The 14,661-nt window shown below is 38.5% G+C and overlaps 1 protein-coding gene across 1 annotated transcript in view; it reads left to right on the top strand.

Moving 5' to 3' along the window:
- Dhx40 (DEAH-box helicase 40) overlaps nt 1-8,048 on the top strand; it is a 37,442-nt gene extending 29,394 nt beyond the window's left edge. The window contains exons 14-18 of the mRNA XM_031352648.1: nt 962-1,070; nt 2,494-2,588; nt 4,365-4,434; nt 5,082-5,310; nt 6,734-8,048. Coding sequence (XP_031208508.1) covers nt 962-1,070; nt 2,494-2,588; nt 4,365-4,434; nt 5,082-5,310; nt 6,734-6,873 — 643 coding nt within the window. The 3' untranslated portion in view covers nt 6,874-8,048. The remainder of the gene's footprint in view (nt 1-961; nt 1,071-2,493; nt 2,589-4,364; nt 4,435-5,081; nt 5,311-6,733) is intronic.
- The last annotated feature ends 6,613 nt before the right edge of the window (nt 8,049-14,661 follow it).

Raw genomic sequence — 14,661 nt, 5'->3', positions numbered from 1 at the left:
TTTTTTTTTTCCGAGACAGGGTTTCTTTGTGTAGCCCTGACTGTCCTGGAACTCTTGGCCTTGAACTCAGAAATCTGCCTGCCTCTGCCTCACAAGTGCTGGTATTAAAGGCGTGTGCTACCACTGCCTGACTAAATTATTTTTTTAAATTTATTCAGACGACCTGATGTTAATTTTTTGTCAAATGTTCTTTTTTTTTCTTTAAAAAGACTTATTTTAAACATATGAATGTTTTGTTTGCTTGTATGCATGTGTACCGCCAGCATATGTGCTGTCCATAGAAATAGAAAAAGGCACTGGATCCCCTAGAACTAGAGTTACTGATGGTTGTGAGCCACCATGTGGGTGCTAGGAATTGAATCTAGTTCTGTGAAGAGCAAGAAATGCTCTTTTTTTTTTTTAAAAGATTTATTTATTTATTATATGTAAATACACTGTAGCTGTCTTCAGACGCACCAGAAGAGGGAGTCAGATCTCATTACAGGTGGTTGTGAGCCACCATGTGGTTCCTGGGATCGGAACCCATGACCTTCCGAAGAGCAGTCAGTGCTCTTCCCCGCTGAGCCATCTCACCAGTCCATCAAGAAATGCTCTTAAGGGATGAATTATCTCTCTAGTCTCTAATGTTAATTTTTTTGTCAAATTTTCTAAAATGCTTTTTTAGTGCTTGTCCAGATCTCTTCTTTGCTTACAAGTTTCTGTTGTTGTTTGGCTGGCTGGTTGATTGGTTGGTTGCTTGCCTTTTTGAGATAGTCTCCTGTAGCGTAGGCTAGCAGCAGCCTTGCTGTGTAGAAGATGCCTTGCACTCCTAATTCCTTCTGCCTTTCTCTCCCAGCTGCCGAGGTTAGAAGCACCCTGTACCACATATGACTGGTTTCCATTCTTTCTAAAGGCAATGAGGATGTTTTTGTCTTTCACTTATAGAAAGTATTTTGAAGACAGCAGTGTTTTTGTATTGTAGTGGAGCTCCAGCTTCGTGGTGCCAGAAGCACTGGATTCACTGGCGGTGTTTATTCTCTGCGTTTCGTGTGGAAGCTCAACTTCGGGAACTGATCAGGAAACTCAAACAGGTGACTACCGTGGCTTCTGTTGTCTGTTTTCTTGTCTAGCACTGTAGGTCTATGTATATCATACTGAATTTTCAGTGCAGTAAATTTATGTTTGTGCCACCCATTCTAGTTGGTTACTTTTCCTCTCCATGCTATACTGTACAACTGTCTCTCTGACCCAGTGAACCTTGTAGTGGTAAAGAAATATATCTGAAATAATGAAAATATTTTTAGATAGTTGTACTGAAAAATAATTGATACACTAAACTTCACATAGGCTGGTGAGATGATTCAGCAGGTAAGGGTGCAAGCCACCAAATCTAATGACCCAGGTCTAACCTTGGGAACTCACATGTTGGAAAGAAAGATAAAACTCCCAAAAGTTTTCCTCTGACCTCCACAAATAGGCTTTGGCATGAGCATGCCCACCTGCCCACTCACAATGTGAATGTAAGAAAGACTTTAAAACATTAAAAAAAATGTACAGTTCTCTGAGTTTTGATATCTGTATATACCTGTTTAATCATTACTACAGCCAAGACAATAGGGCTGGTCTGGTGCATACCTTTAATCTTAGTATCCTTGAGGCAGAGGCAGGTGGATGGATCTGAGGATGAGAGTTCAGTTCCCAGTACCCACCCTGGTGATTCATGACTGCCTGTAATTATAGCCCCCAAGAACTGGATGCTCTGGCCTCCTTTCTATATTCAACTGTATATACTCATATATATACATTTCCACAATTTAAAATAAAATATTTTAAAGTGATAATACATACATCTCTCAAAGCTACATGCTATTTTATGTGCATTTTCTGAGGGGGATAGTGTCAATGATCTGACCGTGTAGCACTGGCTGGCCTGGAACTCAACGTATATTTCAGGGCCATTCCAAACTCAGCAGTGTGCCTGCCTCCCAGGTGCTGGGTAATCCTCTTCTAGGTCCTCTATCCCAAACCAGGTCTTAGAAGTATTCGCAGCACCATTCTTAGCCCTGGGAGATACCATGTACTGTGAGCTTTCTGGGAGGTTATGTACTTGGACAGATACTTTCTACAGATCTCTCATATTTTTTGTTTTTGAACATCTCTCCTGAACTTACTTTTTTCTGTAAATTCCAGTCAGATTCTTGGCTCCGTTTCCTTACTGAGTTCTCTGTGTTCCATTTGGATTTTTTTTCTTAGAACTCTTTCTTAAGACTAGGGTGGAACATTTATTGGTGTAGATTTCCTATTTCTTGGGTCATTGTCCTTTGTTGTCTGATACATAGTATTCCATAAATTATTATTTTATATATTTGTCTTATGATTACTTTGGGTACAATGTTAAATGTTATCTGACTCACAACATATTGCCCAGAAAGTCTTTAGAAATATGAACTTTGAAAAAAGATTAGATGAAATTGCACTGTGAGCTTTATCATTGAATACATACTCTTTCTACAGCAAAGTGATTTCCCAAGGGAGACTTTTGAAGGCCCTAAACATGAAGTACTACGAAGATGTCTTTGTGCAGGCTATTTCAAAAATGTTGCTCGAAGGTAAGAGTTACATGCTTGAGAGAGTTCATAGACACTACTGTATCTAACTACAGTGCTAAATACTTATGAAGGTGTGATATAGATTCTATGATGATAACAATTACAGGAAATCTTTTCATAATTGCCATCTATACACAGGGAACTACAGTGGTTCAAATTGGGGTACTGAAGACCAGAGAGGAAAGGAGGAGAGTACATATATCAGCACCTAGAGCAAATGACAAGAAGTTTTTTTGTAATTTGGTAGCCTCAGATAGAGTGTAGGAGCCAAAAAAGACAGAATAGCGTCCCTGGAGAAGGTCAGCTTGGGTATGTAGGGTCAGGCTCAATCATAAGATAGAGATCTTTGTAAGGAAAGTACATTAACATTGGTAATGGGAAATCCATTATATAACTGAAGAATGGATCACATAAGTAAATATGGTAAGGATAATGGTGAGGGAGTTGGAAATACTCAAAGTTAGTAGGCATGTTGGTCTATGCCTGGTATCCTAACAGTATCATCTAAAAGAGACTGGGAACAGAAAACCACTATTTAGGTCAGAAGCCTGAACAAGTGTTCTAGCATGAAGAACATGGAAAGGAAAGGTGGTTCAGATTCTAAATTGAGTCCTTCTGCTTTAAAAGATATTAGGACATTGCTGAAACTTCAGTGGGATCTCAGGATTTGATGTTAGTAATGCATCAATGTTAATTTTCTGTTTTGATGGTTGTATCACAGCTACGAAGGAGAGTGGCAAGCATTTGGTGGTCATGGGTGAGGCAACAGGTTGGAAACTTCCAGTTGTTAATGCTTCCAATAAAAATCTTTTTTTTTTTTTTTTTTTTTTTTTAATTTATTTTTTTACCAGGCAGTGGTGGCGCATGCCTTTAATTCCAGCCCTTGGAAGGCAGAGGCAGGCAATATTCTTTTTCTTTTGGTTTTTCGAGACAGGGTTTCTCTGTGTAGCCCTGGCTGTCTTGGAACTTACTCTGTAGACCAGGCTGGCCTCGAACGCAGAAATCTGCCTGCCTCTGCCTCCCAAGGGCTGGGATTATGCCGCCATTGCCCGGCTCCAGATTTCTGAGTTCGAGGCCAGCCTGGTCTACAGAGGGAGTTCTAGGACAGCCAAGGATACACAGAGAAACCCTATCTCGGAAAAAAAAAAAAGTTTTTGTCCTTTACTTTATACTTTTCTGTAAATTTAGTTTATTTTAGAATAAGATTCAGGTTCAGAGAGAAACTGTTGTCTTAAATAAAGTGAACAGCTATAGAGGCAGATAACCTGCATTAACCTCTGGCCTCCCTATTTGCATGCATGGGCACATGCACACACATACAAAATAATGTGAGATGGGCTAACATGCTTAAGCTACTTTAACATAAAAATATAATTATAGGGTTGGTAAAATGGCTTAGTGAGTAAAGGTGCTTGCCCTGAAAACCTGGAACTGAAATAAAGGTAGGAAGAGAATTGACTCCAAAGTTGTCTCTGGTTTCCACATATGACAAGGCATGCATGCACCATACCCCTACCCACTCACATATATATTTTTAAATGTATAAAGCATAAACCCACCAGTTAAATCTCTTGTAATAACAGCCTCCTTTCTTTAGAATTGTGCTAAAAAGTGATGTTTTTACTCTGTGCATAGATACTCATTAGGAGAGATTGAATTAAAAAGAGAGATTCCTCTTCCCTCATAAACTGCTGCTTATTTTAGTAGTTAAAAAAAAATCAGTTACCTTATTGCTTTACTATTTTGATCTTTATCATTTGTTTTTTCTGCTTATAGATCTGTTGGCAGAACGTTTTGCACAATGGATGGGCGTGGGAGTCCAGTTCATATTCACCCTTCCTCAGCAGTACGTCCTTGTTTATTTTGTTGGCTGGTTCATTGGTTTTGAGAGAAGGTCTCTGTTGCTGAGGTTGTACTAAAGCTCTTCTTTCCTCTGCCTCCCACGTGCTGAGACTACAGACTTACACCGCCTTGCCTTGTAACTCACTACTTTGTGGGCTTGTTTTTTGTTTTGTTTTCTCTTGCACTTTACATCTTCAGCCCTTAAAAAGTACTCTTTTTAAATAAATGGTTTTATGGGAGTATGGAGAGGCATAGGCATATGGAGGTCAGAGAGTAACTTATAGGAGTCAGTTTTTTCCTTCCACCACATGGATCCTGGGGACTGAACTCTGACCAGTTGAGCCATCTTGACAGTCCTAATATATCTTATTTTTAATGGCAGGTAGGCATTTGTAAGAGTAGAGTACTAAGATACCAGTGTCTTCGAGTTTTCACTCTGAAATGTCTATATATGTAGAGCTTAAGGGTATTGGTTAGCATGTCTTCTATTTTATGGAAGAAAATAGGAGTTCAGAGGGTTTCAGGGTTTTTTTTTTGTTGTTATTTTGGAGACAGGTTCTCTGTATGTAGTCCTTGGCTGTCCTTATTTTCTATCTCTTATTTAGAATGGGGCTGTTTATTAATAGTAATTATCCTTAAATTTTTATATAGCTTCATGAACAGGAAACCAAACTTGAATGGATAATTTTTCATGAAGTATTAGTTACCACCAAAGTCTATGCAAGAATTGTATGTCCAATCCGTTATGAATGGGTGAGAGACTTACTACCCAAGTTGCATGAACTTAATGCGCATGATTTGAGCAGTGTGGCTAGACGTGAAATGAGAGAAGATGCAAGAAGAAAATGGACAAATAAGGAAAATGTGAAGCAGCTAAAGGGTGAGTGAATCATGGTACTACACTGTTTTTCTGAGAGGGGGTTTATGTTGTAGACCAGAGTGGCCTCAAAGGTTTGATGATCCTTTGTCACACCATCCTCAATACTGGGATTAGAGGCGTTCTCTTAACTATGAAGCTGTCTTTTTTCCAGTGGAGCTTTTCCCCCTTTGGACAGTGTTTCTCTGTGTATCCCTGGATGTCCTAGATCTCACTCTCTAGACCAAGCTGGGCTTGAAGTCAGAGATTTGCCTGCCTTTGTCTTCTAAGTGCTGGGATTAAAGGTGTGCACCATTACTGTCTGGCTCACTTTTTTATTTCCCTTTTCCCCAGTTTTAGCTATTTTTGTTTTATCAAATTTTGTGACTTACTACCTTAGAACTTCCATTTTTCCAGCAGGTTTTCTGAGTGGTTAGGACTATAGATGGGAGATATATAAAAAATTGTAGTGGTGAACTATAATATAAAACATAATTAGCTCATATATACTAAAAACTTCTTTGAGGCAGTGATGATTCATATTATATTTATTTGCCATCCCTGGGGGAATAGATGATAGAAAGTGTTGCCCAAGAAGTCACAGAAGGGTTTTTTGTTGAGACAAAGTTTCACCATGTAACTTTGGCTGACTGGATAGTTACTATGTAGACCCAGCTGGCCTTGAACTCACAGAGGTCTACCTACAGCTGACTCCCAAGTACTGCCACCAAGTGTGTGGACCACCCATTCCTGGCTCCTCAAAAGGTTTTCAAATATGGTAATTACTGGGTGTTTTGTTGAAACATTGTAACACTGTCCTATATATATGCTTGAATTAGTTTTTGTCTGACTGGTTAGCCTCATGAACCTTTTTGTTACTGTTGTTCAGTTACATCTTACTTTGTGTGTATGTGTTGTATATAAGTTCAGGCAGAGGATAATTTATGGTAGTTAGCTTTCTCCTTTCACATGGGTCCTCATGATCAAATTTAGCTTGTCAGGGTCAGCAGCGAGTGCCTTTACCTACTGGCTCATGTACTTTTTGTTATTGTACTGGTTTCCCTAGGGTCTTGTTCATGTGAAGTGTACATTGGACCACTGAGCTCAGCATCCCTACCTGTGTGCTTTTTCAACTAGACTTTTGGTTTGACAACATTTAATTTCCTTGTTGATACTTTTTCTGTAAGAAAAAGAATTGTATGTATATGATGTGTATATTCCTGTGTGACCATGCACATGTGGAGGTCAGAGGACATCCTCAGTTATTGGTGCTTGCTTGAGGCAGGGTCTCTGGTTGCTACTTTGTATTCCAGGTTAGCTGACTCTAGGGCTAATAGTTATTTTCCTGTCTCCACCTCCAATCTTGCTATACAAGTGCATGCTACTGAACCATCTTCTCAGTCCCTTTCTTAATGTTGAAAATAAGATATATTTATACTATTTTCAGATGGAATATCAAAAGAAGCTCTAAAGAAAATGCAAAGAAGAAATGATGACAAATCCATATCAGATGCGCGGGCCCGTTTCCTTGAGAGAAAGCAACAGAGAATCCAGGACCACAGTGACACATTAAAGGAAACAGGCTAAGCAGGGGACTCTCCAATTCAGGAAGTAGGAAAGCAGCCAGGAAATGTGCTTCTGTTTTGCCAGTTATTTCAGACAGTAGTATCAAAAGGAAGTGGTCAGTGGCTGTTCCTAGCCTGTGAGCCGAGAGCAAATCAGAATTTATAAATCTCATCTCGTCAGTACTAACAAATGACATTTTGAAAGAAAATATTAGATTGCATAGTCATAGTACATGAAACCAATGAAAGATGATACAGTATTTTCCTCACTTCTGTTTTGCTGGCCTTAACTGGTATCAAACAGTGTCACTGAGATATTTTCAAAGAACACTGAATTGTATTTAATCAGCGTGTATTCCATTTGCATTGAAGCATTAAAGATTATTTTCCTTAAATCTCTTCAAGGCCTTCTTATTGCTGTTAGAATAGTGTTGTATCAGGTATGTGACCATTTCCTTCAGAAGGCTGAACTTACATAAGAGGTTTTTACTCAGCAATACTTAGATGTCTAACAGTTTAATTGCTCCAGAGCTTTATAGATATTTAAAGACTCGATTAGTAAATAAAATTGCCTATGGCAGGAATCTTTCTTAAATTAATCCTAATCCTTAAATTGATTTTTTGGAACTATACAAATTCCTTTTTATATAAAAATATATTGTTTAAAACAGTAGATATAGCCATTAACCAAAGGACAGATGTGTGTGTGTGTGTTTGTGTGTGTGTGTGTGTGACATCATGTATCATACACACACACACACACACAAAGTTCTTTTTAACTGTTCCTACATACTTGTGTGTCAGCCCATGTATGTAGGTGTGACAGTGATTTCAAGCAGTCCCTCCACCTGGCCTATTCTCTTGACTGCAGCTGCTTGGGTAGGGCCATTTAAACATCTATTATGCTAACCCTGAGATGGGATTTTCAAAGCAGCCAACACTTCACTAATGTTTCAAATCAAAATCTTGAGGCTAATGTTACACTCAGGCCACACTCAGCACTTGCCTCCTCTTGTTTACTGCCTTGTACTGTAGTTCTGTGTGTGTATGTTTGTCTTTCTCATTAGATTATACGCTCCTTGTGGGCAGGGTCTATGTTTTCTCCACCTCTGTACCTTTCATGGCGCCTGGCATAGAGCTTTGCATATAGTAGTCACTCAGTGTTTGTTAATAAAGCTATTAGTGTCATTAAACCTCTATAGTCAGTATGTGGATTTTTGTTTTCAGTTTTTTTTTTTAATTTCTTTTTATGTAACCTTAGTTGGCTTGGTATTACTGTGTAGAACAGGCTGACCTCAAACTCAAGAGTTATCCTCCTGTTTCTCTCTGCCATTCAAGTGGATTTTATGTACTTGTGCTACTATACTTGGCAGGGTTTTATATCTTTAGTATAAAAATTCAGCCTAATTTATTTTGATAGATAATTCTATCCTTTGGTATCTAAAAAGTTTTAAGTTCAGTAGTTAAACACTTGAAGCTTTTCTGAAAAATCGGTGATAGCCCAAATTTTCTTGCTTTTCCTTCAAGGTAAGTAATGATAATTTTTTTAATGTTTGCAGTATCATGAACCTGTTTTTAAAATCATTTAGGCCTTCCAGTTTTCCTTTTCAGGTGTATTTTATCAGTGTATTTTATCCTTAGAAATAAAGATTGTGGGTAGATTATTCAAGTGAAAACTTTTATAATTTTTTTGTTTAGATTTATTTTTATCTTATGTGTGTGGGTGTGAATTTGTCTGCATGTATGTCTATGTACCACATGTGTGCCTGGTGCTCCTTGAGACCAGAAGCAAATATTGGATCCCCTGGAACTGGACTTACAGTTCCAGCCATGCAGATGCTGTCAATCAGACCAGGTCCTCTGAAAGAACAGCCAGTGCTTTTATCTTCTGAGCCATCATCTCCAGATTCTGAAAGCTCTTTAAAATCATACAATATTAACCACCACATTCTATATCTATACTCTAAATTCAAATTTCATCAGCTCCCATAATCTCTTTTACTTTTTTAAGCAGAATGAAAGTAGACTATAGAGGAATTCCCAGGAGAGAGGAAGAGTTTCTAAGGGAGGAATATGCCTAATTTTTTTTTGTTGTTGTTGTTTTTTTGTTTTTTTTTTTTTTTCGAGACAGGGTTTCTCTGTGTATCCCTGGCTGTCCTGGAACTCACTCTGTAGACCAGGCTGGCCTCGAACTCAGAAATCTGCCTGCCTCTGCCTCCCAAGTGCTGGGATTAAAGGCGTGTGCCACCACCGCCCGGCTCGCCTAATATTTTTTTGTTGTTTGTTTTGAACCAGAGTTTCTCTGTAACCCTGACTGTCCTGGGTAGTTATTTTCTATGTTATTAGTTTGGCTTTCTCTCCTCTTTGTAAAACTATGCATGTGCATGCTCACCAGCCCATGAGTAGGTCAGGGGTTGGCATCAGGTGTTAACATCTGACACTTTTCATCTCATTGTTTTGAGACAAGGTATCTCACTGAACCTAGAGTGCTTACCCACTGGCTAGAATGACTGGCCAGCAGTTCCCAGGCATCATCCTGTCTCCACATCCCAGTGCAGGGATTATAGGTACAGGTGTGCTGAGTATCTGAACTCAGGTCTTTATGCTTGCATATCAGTCTACCCAGCCCCACAAATAGACAATTTTTACTTGAGTGTTATATAAGGTATCAGAATCTCTCCTAGGTTTCATAGCTGAAAGTATATGTACTTGCCCTCATTAGGGATACAAATCTTTAGTACATGGTTTTTAAGGAAAATTTCTTTAACCTACTTCTTTTATAATTTCAAAGTATTTTGGGGCTGGAAAGATGGCTTTTGGGGTAAAGGCACTTGCCATACAAGCCTAGTAGAGCCTGAGTTTGATTCCCTGAACCCATGTAACTGAAAGAGACAACCAATGCCAAGAAGTTGTCCTCTGACCTCCATCTCTGTGCTATGGCACACAAGGCCAACAAACACATCATGCCTACACACATAGTAATAAGTATTTCCAATCTAAAGTCATTTGAAGGGAAGATATTTTAGGATTATTAAAATATCACATCACAAAAGAAGGATCTATGTAAATCGTAGATTCTTCCTTGAGTCAACTTTTTGGGTGCAATTTTGTTTATTTTGAAACATTGTCTCATTTATAGCCTAGACTTGCCTAAAGTAAAATGCTGGGATTACAGACATAAAAACAAACCTGGTTTTATATGGTGCTGAGGATTGAACCCAGAGCCTCATAAATGCAATTATTTTACCAACTGAGTTATATCTTTAGTTTCAAGTACTTTTTAAAATTTATGTATTTATCTGTTGGTATTATAAGGAAAAAACATGTGGGTTCTAGGAACAACATGTACTAACAGAGTAAGCTCCAGGAATACTTATAGACTTATAATTAAAACAAAAAACAAAAAAACCAAAAAACTTTGGGCTTGAGAGGCTAAGAGGACTTGCTGTTCTTCAAGCAAGGCAGAACACAGCTCTTACCATCCATTGTCCTCTCTTGGCCTCCATGGTTCTGCATCATATGTACAAATCCAAGCAGACAGACACATCTCTACATGTGGTGACACCTACCTTTAATACCAGCACTGGGCAGGCAGGTCTGTGTTTGAAGGTGGCCTGGTTTATACATAGTTGTTCCAGGGCACACATTCCCTGTCCCTTCCCCGCCCCCCAAAAAACCAAAAACCTTGGGGTATTTGAGAAGGGTGACTAACAGATTTACTGGGTGCATAGAGTATATATGTAGGAAAGTAAAGATCTAAAAAGCCTAAAATCACAAATCATGGAAACCTGTGGATTGGGAACTATGGAACATACTGATTTGTTAGAAAGGAATGATGTTACAGCTTTGACATGATTGTGGTGAGAATATTAATAAAATCCTCTCAATTTCTATTAAGAGGATTATTATGGGAATACATGATCTAGTTAAGGCATGAAGGGGAAGAGTTATGACTGTTGAAAGTTAAGGTAGTGGTTTTAGGGGGCTTTGCTCTGGAAAGAATGGAAGCTTGCCTTCAAATTACTAAACAAAGGAAACAAAAAATGTTGCATATGGTTAGTCATTTCATTTAAAAAGAATGAACCTTAATAATTAAATACTGTTTCTTTTTGTAAGAAAAGATCTAGCCGGGCAGTGGTGGTGCATGCCTTTAATTCTAGCACTTGGGAGGCAGAGGCAGGTGAATTTTTTAGTTCGAGGCCAGCCTGGTGTACAGAGTGAGTTCCAGGTCAGCCAGGGCTATACAGAGAAACCCTGTCTCAGAAAAACAAACAAACAAACAAACAAAACAAAAAACAAAAAAAGAAAAAAATCTTAATGAGATTTCCAGTTTTTATTTTCATTTCATGTGCTTGCATGTGTGTGTTACAGAGTGCATACACAGATCAGAAGGGCTACTAGTGGAATTTACTTCTCTCCTTCCACTATGTGATTACCAGAAATGGGACTCAGGTCATCAGGCTTGGGATCAGGCACCAGTGTCCACTAAACCATGTCACTGGCCCTAACACATTTAAATTGCAATCTTCAGTCTCCCAAAGATTTTCAAAATAATCCTTATTACTTGTTCACTGCTCTTATAAATTTAAAATACAAGTAGAAAATTTCCCTTGTTCCTTTAAAGATTGCTCAAAATAATGTGTCCAGATAAAAAGACACCTGTGTTCTCTAATGTAAGATTACTTGATTTTTCACTTAAAATGTATGAAATGGGATTGGTTAATCCAAACTATACCCTAACATCAGATTGATGTTTATGGAAAATACTTATATACTGGGTTTTGTGGTACTGAGGATTGAACTTTGAGCCTTGTGCCTACCAGGCAAACATTCTACAACTATCAGCAGACATCACCAACCCCTGGAAATGCAAATGACTGTTCTGTTAAATTCCAAGTGAGGCATGCTAGCATAGTCTTCAAGTTAACAGTAAAATAGTCAATGAATAGCCCGGCAATAGTGGCACATGCCTTTAATCCCAGCACTTAGGAGGCAGAGGCAGGCTGATTTCTGAATTCGAGGCCAGCCTGGTTTACAGAGTGAGTCCCAGGACAGCCAGGGCTATACAGAGAAACCTTGTCTCGAAAACCCAAAAAAAAAAAAAAAAAAAAAAAAAAAAAAAAAAAGAAAAGAAAAGAAAAAAGAGGTTTTACAGTTTTCAGCCTGTATCTTGGGTTAAACACTCAGAATGTCAATTAATAGTGTGAGTGCCATTCATTTTCTTGAAATCAGGGTGTCTCAGACACAAGTTCTGCATGTACTCCCCAAATTCTACAATTACAGACATGTACTACTAAATGCCTTATAGTGGTTGTGTTATGTGTTGCTGGATACTGAAGTTCATGTTTGCTAGGTAAGTACTCTACCAGCTGAGCTATATATCCCTGGCCTGTATGCCATTCTAACGGAGAGAACTTATTAAGTCTGCTGAGATTTTCTGTTGTAGGATGTAGTACTTACAGTCCATCATTGTGTGCCAATGTGTTCCTCTAGTTAATTTCCTTTAAAGAAATAAATATATATATTTTAATCCTCCCTTAGTTATGAGGCTCATCTTATCATATCTGAGCTAGAGGCTGAACTAGATAGTAATTAAAATTACAGATTGTTTATAAGAGCTGTTTTTGTCAGATTAGTTTTTTATTAGATATTTACATTTAACTTACTACATTTAATTTATTACATTCATTATTTACATTTCAAATGATATCTCCTTTCCTGGTTCCCCCTCTGAAGGGGAAAAAAAAAAAACTTAAAACTTCTCTATATTTGTGTGGGTAGTGGACCTAAATGAACCTTTCATGGCTCTTGGTGTTAACAGGACTGGCTCAGAAAAAGAAAAATTTGTAATCATTCAGTATGAGGTAGGTTTCTATATTTGCTACTTTTCTGATACTGTGATAAAACAACATGACCCAAGGCAATTTAAGGAAGTCAGAATTTATTTTGATTTAGCAGTTTCAGAGACATAAAAGTGGCAGGCATGGCAGCAGCAGGAAGCCATGAGGTCAAATCTTGAATAGCAAGCCTGAAGCAGAATGAACTAGAATTAGGGTTAAGTTATATACTCCCAATGTCTGCCCCAAGTGATGATATACTTCTTCCAGAGAGAATGTGCCTCGTAAGTTTTCCCAAGTGGCACTACCAACCAGGGATCACATATCCAGATGCATAAGCCTCCGAGTTATGTACTTCTCATTCAACGTATTACAGCTTCTATCATGAATGCCATGAGTTTTTCAAAATCATTGCAGTATCACAGAATGAATAGAAGCTATATTATAGTTGTATTAGTGGATAATGTAAAAGTTATTTAGAACATGAGCAACCTGGAAAAGCCAATCATTAGGTATATAACATTTTCACAAGTTTTTTTTTTTCCGCTTCCCGAAGTCAGGGTTTCTCTGTGTTGCCTTGGCTATCCTGGAACTTGTTTGTAGAAAAAGCTGGCCTCAAACTCACAGAGATTTGCCAGCCTCTGCCTCCCAACTGCTGGGATCAAAGGAGTGTGAGTTTTGACAGGATAACTGGTTTTTTGTTGTTGTTTTATTTATTTTAAATTATTTATGTATATGAATACATTGTAGACACACCAGATGAGGACTTCAGACAAACCAGATGAGGGCTTCAGATCCCATTACAGATGGTTGTGAGCCACCAAGTAGTTGCTGGGAATTAAACGCAGGACCTCTGGAAGAGCAGTCAGTGCCCTTAACTGCTGAATCATTTCTCCAGCCCTCAATTTTATTTTTTTAAAAACCAGTCTTGCTGTGTATTTGTGGAATCCTGGAGCTTGCTATTTAGACCAGGCTACCTTCTTAATTCACATTAATTCTCCTATCTCTGTCTCCCAAGCATGGGAATATAGGTCAGTAGTAGAGCACTTGCCTGGCATGTGCCACCTAGCCCCGCACCCTCCCTTGCCTGGCATGTGCCACCCAGCCCTGCACCCTTCCCTGCGTTTTCCTTTTCTTGTGCTCTAGTTTGGTGTATACTAAGGTCACAATGTTTGTTAGGGGTTTTATATAAAAACTTCACTGTGGTGAACATAAAATCTTTTAAGATTCAGAACTGCTTTTCTGTACCAATTTCCCGAACTTTAAAAAATATCTGTGTGTGTATATGCAGGGAGGATGTTGGATCTCTGAAGCTGACGTTCCAGATGTTGTAAGCTGTCCAACGTGGGTGCTGAACTCTGATCCTCTAATTTTTTTTTTTTTCCAAGACAGGGTTTCTCTGTGTAGCCCTGGCTGTCCTGGAACACACTCTGTAGACCAGGCTGGCCCCAAACTCAGAAATCCGCCTGCCTCTGCCTCCCAAGTGCTGCGATTAAAGGCATGTGCCACCACTGCCCAGCCTCCAAGAGAATTCTTAGCCGGTAGCCCCTTCGTCAGTTTTTTAAAAAGCCTTTTAAAAAAGAATTTAACATCTGTGTATTTGACATTACAGATGCTGAAAAATATTTAAAGGCATAACTAGGTTATAATTCCTTAAAACTTTATTACTGATTTAACTAAAACTTTACTAAGTTTGAATCCTTAAGTAGCCTGCCCTGAGGCAGTGAACTCTTACTACAAGGCATACACAATTGTTCCTGAGAACTGTTTGTGTCAAAACTGATTGTTAGAGGAACATGTTTGTGGGTCCTAGTTTGCTTTGACGTGGAGACAGCAGTAACTCTAGGACAAAAAAAGAGAGTTCTACATATATAGAACTGGGAGAATACTTAGAAGACAAAATGCTTGGCATGTAAGCATGGAGACTGAGTTTGATCCCCACTCATTAGTTTTACAATTTTTTTTTTTAATCT

Source organism: Mastomys coucha, unplaced genomic scaffold (assembly GCF_008632895.1).
Source record: "Mastomys coucha isolate ucsf_1 unplaced genomic scaffold, UCSF_Mcou_1 pScaffold5, whole genome shotgun sequence".
Lineage (NCBI taxonomy): Eukaryota > Metazoa > Chordata > Mammalia > Rodentia > Muridae > Mastomys > Mastomys coucha.
This window is presented reverse-complemented; position numbering and strand designations above follow the sequence as displayed.